The 14,108-nt window shown below is 44.4% G+C and overlaps 1 protein-coding gene across 1 annotated transcript in view; it reads right to left on the reverse strand.

The window, feature by feature from the left end:
* Positions 1–13,189, reverse strand: part of Svep1 (sushi, von Willebrand factor type A, EGF and pentraxin domain containing 1) — a 179,470-nt gene extending 166,281 nt beyond the window's left edge. Inside the window, exon 1 of the mRNA XM_006985289.4 lies at positions 12,415–13,189. Within this exon, the coding sequence (XP_006985351.1) occupies positions 12,415–12,948 (534 nt within the window). The 5' untranslated portion in view covers positions 12,949–13,189. The remainder of the gene's footprint in view (positions 1–12,414) is intronic.
* Between the last annotated feature and the right edge of the window lie 919 nt (positions 13,190–14,108).

The following is a 14,108-nucleotide window of genomic DNA, read 5'->3' on the forward strand; positions in this document are numbered from 1 at the left end:
AATATTTTTGTGTATGTGTGTGGGTGGGTAGGGGTGGGATCAACTTTGAAGATCTCAAATTAGGATAAATGAAACTTAGTTGAAAGACCAATTAAATCCATAAATTTAACCTTGAGCTGCATGATTGACAGTCGCACTTAAGGTGTCTAAGACTAAAAATGTTGACTTTTTTGCTTGAGTCACATTTTTATCTCAATAAGGAATATGACAGTGCTGATCTTGGATTAGTTAAATCTAAGAATTCAAAAATCTAGACTAATAAGGGAGACTTGGAAAGATATTTTGCTACTTGATATATTCCCACATTGTCCACAGGTCATGGCCTTTACAGTGATTGACATGGGAGCTGGGAGCTGATCCAGCTACAGCACATGGAAATACTCAGGAAAAGCAAGTCTCTGGACTGAAAGGGGGCAGAACCAGTGAAGACAATGGGGACCAACAGGGATTATCAGGCACCACCAACAGCATCATTTAAAATGGTAGCCTTCAAATGCTCACTGGTCTTGGCTGTGTGTCTGCTCTATAATGCCTCTGTCATCTGTCTACCCAGGCTCCTCTCCCAGCTGTCCTCTCCAGAAAGGCTTTTCAACCAACATCACCATCAAGCTCACTTGAGTACATCTTGCATGCACTAGACCTTCTGACAATACAATGTAGATAATAGAGGTACCTTTGCATGCAGACTACCTGGACCTGAATTCCAGTTCACCCACTTATCCACAGTATGACCTCAGTCTTACCCACTCCATTGTGTCCCTTGTGCTTTGGGAATGATAACAGTAATATAACCTAACTGAAGTTTGTTCTTCTAGGGATTTCATGACTTCACACAGGTTAATTATTTAGAGGTAATTAACCATCACTTAGCACTTATTTGATTTAATTCTCCTATGTTGCTAGAACAGGCCTGACAAGTGTCATTTACAATAGAACCAACATTTTATTAAGAACTAAGCATGCTTGTGGAGGCTGACAAAGTAGCTCTGGAGATTCTGGAGAAGTGTGATCCTCTGCCAAATAATTGCCCATTTCCATCAGAGACAAGAAGGACTTGGCATTGCCCAGTCATGGAAAGAAAAAAAAAATTGCTCCAAGAGCCTATACTGATGAAGGCTCTAGAGGAGGCTACAGGTGATATTGGTGGGGACATAGAGGGCACACGTGCTTCAGAGCTTAAAGCATGTAGATTCCCTCTGAACTCACCACACAACCTCCTAACTTTACAGGAGCTGAGATGTGATTCCCTAAGCAGATTTTAAAGCTATATGGATGCATACCTGTGTGACATTATACTCAGTGCTTCCTCTTGCCCCCACAGGAGGGTGGGTTTATTCCAACTCACTGACTATTTAAAAAGAGGAGCACCCCTGAGAATCCCAGCTGCACCATTCTAGATCTGCAGCAGAAGAGAAATCAGAGACGCACCAGACTACCCATTACTGTGCTGACATTAACCACACATGTCACTGTGCAAGGATCCTGAGACTGTAATGAGTGCTGTTTCTAGGTCCTGGAGAGATGTAACATCAGCTGATGAGTGCCATGAAAGAGCTATGGACTAAAGGCCCTGGATTTGTGTTTCCTTAGTTTCCCTGTATTATTTGTGATGATTGATAATGATTGTCAACTTAATAGGCTCTAGAATCACATAGCAGACAAGCTTCTGGCCATGCCTGCTGTGTGGCTGAATGAGAATGACCCCCCACAGGCTCATATATTTGAATACTTGATCCCAGTTGGTGGAATTGTCTGGGATGGATTAGGGGGTGTGGTCTTGTTGGAGGAGGTGTGTCACAGGGAGCAGACTGTTGGGATTTTCTCTCCCTCTGCCTTGTGGTTGTGAAATAAGATGTGAGCTCTCAGCTCTACTATCACAGACTCTATCCTCTGAAACTCTAAACCAAATTAAACACTTTCTTTAATAAGTTGTCTTGGGCATGGTGTTTTATCACTGCAATAGAAAAGTAAGAAACCTGTGAAAGATTATCTTGATCAGGTTAGCTGACATGGGAAGACCTACGGAAAAATGAGAAGCACCATTCCCCACCCAGGCTTGGAACCTAGATCGAGCATGAGGATAAAAATAGTCACACCAACACTCTTAGCTCCCTGCTTCCTGACTGCAAATGCAATGGGACAGCCACCCCATGTTCCTGCTTCTGTAACCCGCCCCATCTTAATGGCCTGTACCCTTGAGCTGTGAGCCAGAATCAAACTTTCCCCCCACAATTTGATTTTCTCAGAAGGTCTTATCACAGCAATAGGAAAAGCAGCTAAAACATTATTTCTCCTACATTTTGGGAGAATGTCAAAGGAAGCACTTTGCAAAATTCCTGAAAAGAAATATACTGTTGGTATGATGGCTGCTTTTGCCAGATAAATCTCATCTTCAGTTCTTTAAACTCGGAGCCACAAGAGACAGGGAATATTGAAATAGAAAAAGTGAGAGGAAATAAGGAAAAATATCAGCGCTTCTCTCTGGGCTTGCATGATGTCAAAGGCTGGCCCCGTGGTGAGCTCTCTGGAGAACCTCCCAGTCTTTTCTCACCTTCCACTTCAGCGATAATTTTAGGCCACTGTGGTTTTCTTGCTTAGCGGCTAGAGCATCCCTGGGACGCAGCTGTTTTCCACGTCTCTCCTCCCTCGTCAAGTCCCACATCTTTGCTTTTGTAGTGCTGGGGATTGGAACCAGGGCCTCATGCACGGCATGGCATCTCCCGCACTGCGGAACCGTAGCCCCAGCCCTAACCTGTTCCATTTAGTCACCTCCCTCTCTGCAACTTTTCCTCCTATCCAGAGTTCTCATGCCAGCGTCTCTTTGCTGGTTGCCCAAAGACCACTCCGCCCAAGTGCAGAGGATGTGCCAGCAACAGAATTAACCACCGCAGCAACCCACAACAGTGCTTGGCATCAGGAGCTTTTTCTAAAGACCTGAGATTTCCCCCACCCTCCAGTTGGGATACTTAAGGCATGTGGATTGAGCTGACACCGGCCCCCAGTGCTCCACAGTGGAATTAAACACCGACTACCACTTGTGTTGTCCTTGGCAACCCTTCCCATCCCTGTCTTGCTTCCTTCCGCTCCCACCCATAGCTGCTTGGATCACCTCCCAGATCAGCTACCTCTTACATTCAAATGCTCTTCCTGGGCTAGACTTCTGTCCAAATCTAAACCAAGACACTGGCTGTATTTCTGGTCACAGAGTCAAATCAAGGCTTTGTCCATCTAAATTAGCAACTGGCACATAGAATGTGGGTCTTCCCCTGACCCAGCTGGAGCAAGGGAAACACAACACATGAGAGATGGGAGAAATCTGTTTTGCTCTAAGAATACTGCTCTCCACCCAAATCCAACACTTGCGTTCATGCTCTGTTTCTCTCTGTTTCCTTCTTGCCTGCTTGTAGAGGTCAGAGAAAGGCGTTAGGCAGTGGGGAGGGAGGGATGTGATTGACTTTGCTGGGGTGGATCTGCACGGGACCCATGAACTCTGAGAAACATATTCTTCTCAATTGTTAGTGCTTCTCATTAACATGTGGAATGCACAGTGCTCCTTACTGCAAGCCATGGGTCTTGGCACTGAATCTAGGGCGACAGAAAACAAAATCTCATATAACGTCCTTTGCAGCTTACTTACCATGTGAGGTTTTACTAATTAGATTGAGCTGTGTACAAACAGCCTTAACTCTAGTATCTTTAGGGCCAGAAAATTCCAGTAACAACCTCCCCAAATCATCACTTTTGAAGCCACACTCAGAAGTCAAGAGTGCACAGTTTAAGGGGAAATGTGACTAAAAAGACAAAGCCTGTCTGGAAATGGTGCTGTGGAAAAACCACAAATAAGCAAATGAAATGCTGTCTTTTCCTCAAGGTCTATTTCAGATTCAGTTGGAAAGGTGAGGCTATAGGATGGGACTAATGTGTACAGCTTTATTCTGCAAATAGGATGACATTGGTATAAGGCAAAACGAGTGAGCCAAGATGAAAAAAGACGCCCCTAGCGAGCAACCCATATCTCTGCTGATGACAAGGAGTCAAGAGCCTGCCTTGTAGTGAACAAGACAAAACTCACAAGTAAAGTTGGGAAGCTAGGGAAGGAGAGCTAACCACCAACAATGGACCCTTTGATGCAATTGCTTTTATGTGGGATAGCATCAAATGTTAGAGGATATCTCTCTTCCCTAGAAATGTTCTTTGATGCTCATCATTAGCAAAAATGAGAGAACCTGACAGAACATTAGTCACTGACCTATCCATGTGTGACAAACCAAGGAAGGCCACTATCTGCCAACCTCTCATCAAGGGGATAGAGTCAATGATTTCCACCATCCTCAGCCTCAACACACGCTTGGCGTCACATCTTGACTATCGGGTCTCCTCTTCACAGAGGTCTCCAGGCACCAAAAGAGCTACTGCCCCAGTTTGCAGGTTTTTCTATGTGCCTGAGGTCTCAAGAGCCGGTGTGAATTTAGGGGGAGTAAAGAACAGCTGGAGTGAGCGGGAGGGCAGAGAGGGTGACTCCAGCATCCAGCACAGCTTGTGACCCCTGAAAGACTCAAAGCTACAGCCTCAGGCATCTGACAAAACAAGACTGGAATTTTTTCATTTCAACTTCCAGACGATAAACTCGGACATTCTCTTGGTTCTGCAAGTAGAGCTGTACTGTGGGGTAGGATGCTACATTCTCGTGAAGATTAAGGGGAGAAGCTGATATTTAAAGGGATTTGGGGGGACTGGAGAGCTGCCTCATCAGTTTGGAGCACTTCTTATCCTTCAGGGGGACCTGGGCTTGCTTCCCAGCACCTACATGGTACACATACATACCTGCAGCCAAAACATTCACACACATAAAATAAATAAATATTTAAAAAATCAAAAGCATTTTATACTTGAGAGCAGTCACAGCAGGCTGCACCTCTTGAAGTCCCAAAGGTATTGTCCCCTTTCAGTCACTTTTCCTAATGAACAAGACTGATACTTCACTTCCTAGGAAGTTAAACACACTCGCTATAACTACATTTACAAATGGAGGGCAACAGAGATACTCAAATTGGTAAATACATTCCCTGTAGATAAACACTGCTCATATTCTGGAGATTTTTTTGCTTGGCTTTTCCTTATACATATAAACATTGTTTGATAAAGTCTCATGTAGCTCAGGCTGTCCTCAAATGTGCTACTAAGCCAAGGATGGCATTGAACTCCTGATCTTTCTGACACTGCCTCCCAGTTGCTAGCATTAGGATGTATGCCATGACATCCAGGTAATGACAAATATAATTGCCATAGAAATTTCAGTTCTATGGTGGGCAGGTTTTGATACTACATACCTCTGGACAATTTACCATGCTGTTGAACAGTTTTAAAAATACAATTTTATTGACTCTGCAATACATTGGATATGTCAGCATCCATCCTGCTCTTTCTTCTCATTAATAAAACTCCCTGAAGCTAAGCGTGAGCATAAGCTCAAGTTTCTCTCAATGAGACATTTAGGAAAATATTATGTGGACTGTGACAAGAGTCTCCCTTAAATGGAGTGTGGCTGTTTTTACTTTTTGTTCTGTCTGAGGTCTTAGAATGACTTCCTGATAGTAGAAACATTCAAAGGAGAAGAAGAAGGAGAAGGAGAGGACAGAGGAGGAGATGGAGTGAGGGGAGAAGGGAGAGGAGGGGGAGAGAAGGAGGGAAAATGCACTGTATTAGGGACATGTAGATATAAATATGTACAAAGCAATAGCAAGGCAGGAGGAGCCCACATCCCAGGGCTAGTGCTGGCTACAGAATTCACTATCACAGCCCTACACTCTTTGAAGCATGCCAGAGGTAGTAGCTAAAGAAAGCATGCCTACATTGAAGTTCATCCATTCAAATCAAGTGTGATGAGCACAGGCATCCTCCCACACACTCCAAAAAAAGGGTGAACAGTTCTAACACCACATATCAAAAGCAGGAAGCTATTATCTTTCTTGTTTAAGCAATCAAAAATATGCCGAGAAAGGTTTATGTTAGTAATGGAAATTCTTCAGAGTCAGGTTTTATGGGAGAGGAGTAAGGTGGGGCTGGAGAGACGGCTCAGTGGTTAAGAAAGCCATGATTTGCAAAGGGCCTGCGTTCAGTTCCCAGCATCCATGTTGGCAGCTCACAAACACTTGAAACTCCAGCTCCAGTGAATCTAATACCCTCTTCCGGCTTCTTTGGGCTCTGCACTCGGATGCACAAGTCCACATACAGACACACACATAAGATTGTAAAAGAAATATACAAGAAGAAAAACAAAGTGTTTAACTTGTAAGAGGTAAAGGTGTTTGTGCTTGTATATCTGTGTACTTCATACAAAGGCCAAGCCACAAACAGTTCAAGAGTCACTATTCTGCAAACACACGGGAATCTGGCGAATGATCTCATTTCCAATGAATCGTGTAAGTTTCATGTCTGAACCCAAACTCTACGGCTTACCATTTGCAAACTGAGTTGGCAGTGAAATGCACCTGTGGGCTCTCTATGCAAAACAATTCATCCATAGCCTCACTAGCACCATTCCCTAGAACTGGTTCTTTCCAATCACTTTTCTCTAAATACTCTATTTTATATCTAAGTACGGCCATCAGAGGTTTGCAAAGGTTATAAGAAAGACATGTAGGTTTCTGGCTGAACAGGGGCTGGCTCCACTGACCTCTGTCCCTTCTGATAACCAAAATGAGGAAAGAGAATAAAGTCAGGGCAAAGTTCAGTTAAGAGAAACATTTGAGAAACCTCTGCTTGCTAGTCACAGATGGTGCCAAAAAGAATAAATACTCCAGGAGACTTGTTTTGGCAACTCTGCTTTCCAAGACAATACACAGTATTTGGAAGGGGAAAGCTGAAGACAGGTTTTGAGGCAAGCACTATGGCCTTGACTCATCCCCCACTTCACTTATAGGGATCAGCATTCTCGGAAACCCAGAGCAAGCCTGGTTAAGCTAAACAGAAGGGCTGGGTCATGGCATGGTTTTCCCAGTGCAGCTGTATTCTCCTTTGGCAAAGTGGGCAATGGGTGACATTAAGAACAGGGCCAGCTGTAATGCTCTGATGTGTATTGGGAGTGGATGTCAGACCAGGGTATGCTCAAAAGCAGATTCTACCTGGGCCAACTATTTCAAGAAACAGAGAGCATCCCTCAGTCCTTACTTTACCCCTTAAGGGGGATAGCCTTTAAAGTGTCATAGCACATGCAAGAAAAGGAAAAGACAACCAGGGTCAGTGGATTGACAACATGGTAGGTACTATCTGTCATCTGAGGGCTGCCCTAGGATTTCAAGTGTCTTTGTCAACCAGGAAGAAAAAGAACCATGCCGAATGAAAAATGGCTGACAATCCTCCAATTGGTCAAATGTGTATTCAAAAAGGGGGGAGTTACAGAACTGGTCAGGGTGCGTGGGAACATGTTTAGCCTTGCTAACAGAGGAATGCATCCCCTCACACACAGAATCAAGGAGTATTCAAAACCTGGCCTGGGCTGCCCAGTCTGCATCCTAGTACCAACATGGTCCCATGGGAGTGCAATCTGGTGCCATTTTCTGTTGAACAAGTTGACACACACATACTCTCGGATGCAATGATGTCCCTTCAAAAGTTTGCACTTACGAGATGGTCAAAGATATGGACAAACATATAATATGCTGTTTGTAGCAGCCTGCCTGTCCGATCATTGCAGGATGAGAAATCATGTGACCATAAAAGGAACTGGTAGAGTAGAAGTGGCTGAAGAAAAAAGGGGGGCGTGTTGACACAGAAACCCAAAGAGAATGGACAATTCCTTCACTTTTAGGTAAATACTACTTATGCACTCATACATATGCAGATATATATATAATGTATCAACACACCATAGCATGTTTACGGGAAACTTTTCTGATTATTTCATTTCCTATACATTATTAGTAAAGTGAAATTTATAAAGAAGAAATAAAACAATGAGTCTAAGAGATTTTACTAAGAATCTGATTGCTAAGTATTGGTGGCCCTTATCTGTAGTCCCAGCTACATGGGAAGTGGAGACAGGAGAATTCTCTGTTCCCAGAGGTTCTAGGATGACCTGGTCAGTATAGTAAGAGTTGTCCTACACACACACACACACACACACACACACACACACACACACACACACGCACACACATGCAGATGGCGGCACTAACTGGACTTTGTGGATTATAAAAGCCAGGTGGTGGCACACACCTTTAATCCTAGCACTTGGGGGGCAGAGGCAGGTAGATCTCTGTGAGTCTGAGGACAGCTTGGTTTACAAAGCAAGTTCAATGACAGGCAGGAGTATTATACAGAGAAACCTTGTCTCAAAAAACCAAAATCAATCAATCAGTCAATAAATAATAAAAAATAAAGACATGACATGAGATGGGATCTATGTGGAGGTCTGGGGCTAGGGCATGCTGGAGGGAAGAGACGAGGGATGATATGACCAAGATATATGCATGAAAAAGAGATAGAGATGCAAAAATTAAAAATATTTTAATAATTTCAAGAATAATTGTTTAAAATAAAACTGTAAAAGATGAATGGGGCCTCGTGGTGCAGGCCTATAATCCCAGCTACTCAGGAAGCTGAGGCAAGAGTATCGTAAATACAAGATCAGTCTGCGCAACGTAATGAGACCCTGTCTCATAGTAATGGAAGGTTAAAAGGAATAATAAAAAGCTAAAAAGAAACCTGGGGCTGTAGCTCAGCGGCAGAGCATTGACATGTCCTTGGTCCACGAAGGATAGAGTCACAGACAATAATGTTGAGTATAATTTGGTCTAAATTTTTAAAAGGATTTACAGGACTGTGGGGCAGATGGTTACTTTAGAAAGAACTTGGAAGAGAGAGTTCAAGGGGGCCTTCTGATCGAGGCCCAGCCCGTGGACGGTGTGAGGCCAGGAGCAGCCTCACACCGGGCGAGCCCGGCCCAGGTCTTCCTGGAGTCAAGTTGCTGGGGAATGTAGCCCAAAGTCGGTGGTAAACTCCATCTAAGGCTAAATACCAACACGAGACCAATAGCCAAGTGCCGTAAGGGAAAGTTGAAAAGAACTTTGGATGACTGTCGAGGCAGGCAGCTGTCTCTGCCATTCTAGATTTTTGGAAGTTGCTCACAATGCTCTTCCTGTTTACTTAGGTAACATTATATCCTTCTGAGGTCTTTGATGTAGTTGAAGACTAGATAATTATAATTTTCCATGGTTCTGATAAAAGATAAATTAGATATGAAATTTAGACTCACAAGTATAGGATAGATAGAATATTTTCTTTAATTTTACGAAATACAAATAGACTAGATATTGTAACTGTAATTTTTGCTTGATAACTGTTTTGTTATATTTAATTTTAATAGGTTAAATTAAAACCTTCTTTTTGTTTAGACAGAAAAGGGAAAGTGATGGGGGAATGTCTTTCTGTACAGTGTGAATATGTATTGTTCGGGTTGGTTGATAAATAAAGCCATTTGGCCTATGGCAAAGGCAGCTTAGCAGCAGGTAGGAAATTCAAAAGAAGAGGCAGAGAGAGATGTCAGAGAGCTGCCCAAGGAGCAACATGTAATGGTATGTAGGTAAAGCTATGGAACATGTATGTGGTAATACATAGATTAATAGTTATGGGCTAATTTAAAATATAGAGCTAGCTAGCTAAAAGCTTGAGCCATGGCCATGCAGTTATAATTAATATAAGCCTCTGTGTGTTTACTTGGGTCTGAGTGGCTGTGGACCAGGTGGGACACAGAAAAACTTTCAGCTACACAGGACTTTTGAAAAACCACAACTACTGATTGATATAAAAAAGTATTAATGAGTACAGCACTATTATAAAAATGTAGTAACTCTCAATCACTTCAATATTTTATGTATTGAAACAAAAAACTTATTAGTTTCTTTGAAACTATATGAAAATAATTTAAAAATTCACATTACATAACACCTAGGAAAGACTGATGGAAAAAGACAAGACAGACAGACAAAAAGGAAAATTCTTCACTATCTCACATTTAAATATGTTGTAAAGTTACGGTAACTAAATCATTTTGGTTCGGTTTAAGATAAGAGAGGATGAACTAGAAGACCAGGAGGGGCCAAGTGCCCATTCACATTTACTAGGTAATTAAAGGGACATTCAGCTTGGGGCTGGAGACAGAGCTCAGAGGTTACAAGCACTGGCTGCTCTTCCAGAGGACCTGAGTTCAATTCCTAGCACTCACATGACAGCTCACAACTGTTTGTAACTACATTTCCAGGTGATCTGGCACCCACGCACAGACATACATGTGCATTTTATAAAATAAATAAATCTTTTTTTTTGAAAGAGACATTCAAATAAATTGGGAGAGAATTAGTGAGTAGGGAGCAAGCTAGTGAGCTGGGACTATTAACATTTAAAAAAATGAGACATCTTTGTATGGGACCCCTAAGCAAGTTCCAGATTAAGCAAACAGCTAGGTGGAAAGCATTTCTGATTTGGACAGTAAGACAGTTGTTCTAACCAACAGTCATTCCAACAATATAAGAAAATATAAGATTTTTTAACGATTTCTTTATTTTATGTGTATGAGTATTTTGTCTGCATGTCTGTATATTGTGCCTGCCTGATGTCCAGGAAGGTCAGAAGTGGGTGTTGGATCCCCTGCAGCTGGACTTAAGGATAACTGTGAGCCACCAACTGGGTGCTGAGATATGAACCTAGATCCTCTACAAGAGCAGCAAGTGCTCCTAACTGGGGAGCCACCTCTCCACAGGTACCCAGATTTGGATCTTAAAAAGCAAAGTTTGATAGATTTGAGCAAATGACAGTTTAAACTGTTCATTCAATGGCACTGTACTAAACAGGTAAAATACAGCAAACTGGAAAATGTGTTTGCTGCATATACAAAAAGCGTTCTTGGCCTCACTACGAAAAGAGTGTATACAAACCACTAAGAATAAACAAAGATCCCTTTAATAGCAAAAGGGCAAAAACTATGACCAGGTTAAAAAAGAAAGAAAGAAAGAAGGAAAGAAAGAAGGAAAAGCAAATGCCCAGTAAATACAGTAGCTAATATTCCTCCTCAAAAATGATCAAAATTGAACTTGCCAGAACAATGCCTCTAGTTAGCTATCAAGTTAGCAATAATGTTTTTTTTTTTAAAAAAAATCATATATTTAGGTGCACATAAGAGGAGAATGTAAATGTATACAACTCTCCAATGGCAGAGGTGACAGTGTGGACTAAGAAGTTAAAAATGTTCGTATAGTTTACCAAATAAAGGATTTAGGACGCCCTCCTAAGGAAGTAATCAAAGAGGGCTTCCCGAATTCCTTATTTAAAAGACGTGAATGTGTGCTGTCTACACATTAGTTCAAAACACTCAGTTGTCATGAGACTGGAGAGATGGCTCAGTGGTTAAGACCACTGGCTCAGGCTGAGGACTTGAATTCCGGTACCAGCACCCACATGGCAGCTTACAACTGCCTGTAACTCAGGGGATCCAATTTCCTTTTCAGACATCCATGGTCAGGACACAGGATACTATGAACTAATGTGCATTTGAATCATATGTAACGGCTGCAGGACACAGGCTGCAAAACCCTAGGCTAGCAAGTTTGTTGAAATAACATATGAATACACATACTGAACAATGTTCAACTGTATATCAACTGGAGTTTTAAGGATGAAGCGATTATTAGGGTTCCTCACTCCTTTTTGTTTCATTTACTCTACAAACATTGACTTGCTGGACTGCCTTAAATATTTCTCTGTGTTCCAAATTATGCTCAGCTATGTATTACTTTGAAGTTAGGAAAAAGATACATTTTTATAAAGGTCTACCGTGTGAAACTGACTTTTGTCAGATGCTGAACATTTATTTATTAAAGACCTGGAGCATAAAGTCTTGGTGGCCAATGGCTGTCATCCCAGCGCTTGGGAGGCAAGGCAGAAGGATCAGAACTCAGACACCCTCTGCTGTGTAGTAAGCTGGCGGCCAGTTTGGGAAACAGGAGAGCCTGTCACAAACAAATAAACAAAACATAGACTGGGAGCGAAGTTACTGCATGCTCTTTCTACAATGTGTCAAAGATCCAGGGCTGGCCTCAGTTCACTGCTTGTCCCGTCTTCACAAACGTTTTGTGAAACCATACCTGTTGCGGCTTGGTCACACACAAGTGTGGATATGAGAGGGAGATTAAGGATCCTTTCCTACTAGGATCCCTCAAAGGGATCCTTTAAGATGCCTGACACCTCACTAAACATTTAAAATCCATTGTCCCTCTGCACCCTCACAAGGACAGCAGGAGAATGGTCCGGTTTGTGCGCCTGGGACGTGTTAAGCCTTGCTGGGGCTGAACCGGCCTGGAGAAGGGGCTGTGGGCGGGAGGAACCCGGGAGCGCTGGCCTGGGGGGTCGGGGTCTTACCGCAGCTTGCTGGAAGGCGCCCTTGGTGTAGGTGCCACCGCCGCGGTAGGTGATGGCCGGGATCTCGCGGCTGAGCAGCGCGCACTTGTGCTGGTGTGCCCGGCTGGTGGAGATGTAATCCACGCGCGCCACCACGTTGTTCTTGGACGAGAAGGTGACGATGGCCACGCGCGTGGCCGTGGACACCACGGGGAAGTCGGACAGCAGCTTGCGCACGAACTTGAGCTCGTTGAGGAAGTTGGCTTGGCCCACGCTGGACGACTCGTCCACCAAGAAGACGAGCTCCAGGCGGTCACTGAGCTCCCGCAGGCGCCGCACGCGGCTCCGGAACGCTCGGCCCAGACGCTCCACTTTGCTCCCTACCGGCTCCTCCTCGCCGGACGCGGGTGGCAGGGCCAGTCTGCCCGGAGCCCCAGGCGAGGCCTCGGGGAACAGGCGGAAGCTGAAGTTGCGCGACGGGGCCAGGGGCTGGAAGTTGGTCCAGCCGGACACCGCTGCCAGAGCCCAGCAACAAAAGGCCAGGCACGACCACATCGCGCTGGGGACCAAGCGGTGGCCCCCGGAGAGTGCAAGGCGACAGTCCCCCCAGAGCGCGGAGAGGAGTCTGGCGGCCCGAGCTGGGCGGAGGGGACCGGGGATAGCAGCCGCGAGCCTCTGAGCCCTTGCTTGTGACACTGGGGACACGGTCCAGACTCGTCTGGCAGCTCAGGGACGGGACTCGGGAGGGACTGGAGAGGTCTGGTCCTTTGGCTCTCCGCTATTTCACTTCTCTCCTCCTCCCCTCTCTCTCCCGAAGCCTATAAAATGTTTGAAGGAAGGGGGCAGTGAAGCCAGAGCCACTTCCCTCCTTTTCTGTCTGTCCTCTCCTTCCTCTCCCTCTCCTTCTCCCCTATCTCTCCTCTATCTCTCTCCTCCCCCTCGCTCTTCCCTGGGATCCAGCTAAAGACTCTTGGAGATTCCACGACACCAGAACCCCTCGCCTGTCATGCTGTCAACATTCCCTCACAAGCGCTCTGATTGATCCCATATGTCTGGCAAGGAGCTGCGGAGGAATTCGCTGGAGATGGATCTGGATACCGAGAGTGCCACAGTAATTGGAAACACTGTAGAGGAAAACACACGCGCGGGGCTGTTGAAAACATGCCTTGAAAACTGCTTGCTCACCTTTTGGGCTTCTCTTCCTCTCTCAGGAGGGGGGCGGAGGTGGGTGTCTAAGCCTCCTAGAGTGAATATTTGCATAACTTTCCGCAGGGCCTGCCTGATCAGTGGTGCGGACTCCTGAGGACCTGTTCAAATCACAGGCTGCTGAAGTAGTACTCACCCCTGCGCACCGCAAACGCAGAATTACTGTACACCTTTCCTGCATTTAATAACTCACGCATTCGTTCATTCTTGCCTTCATGTAGCAGCTTCTGATGTCCGATAGGTCCCAAGAGTATGAGCAGGGAAAAATTGACATGACTCTGTCTAGGAACTTGTAACAAGTAAAAGAGTTGTCACAGCCACCATCAACTCGACAGTCACACAGGAGATGTATGCACGGGGTTACATATGTTTATGTGTGTGCACATACATACATGTCATTACAAACTGACCTTGGTTAAACAGAAGAGCTTGGGAGGTAGATTCTGAACTGTGAGTAGGGCCTCTATTTTGATCTGACTCAGCAGAGGAGAACTACCTGGCATACATAC

Source organism: Peromyscus maniculatus, chromosome 2, assembly GCF_049852395.1.
Source record: "Peromyscus maniculatus bairdii isolate BWxNUB_F1_BW_parent chromosome 2, HU_Pman_BW_mat_3.1, whole genome shotgun sequence".
NCBI lineage: Eukaryota > Metazoa > Chordata > Mammalia > Rodentia > Cricetidae > Peromyscus > Peromyscus maniculatus.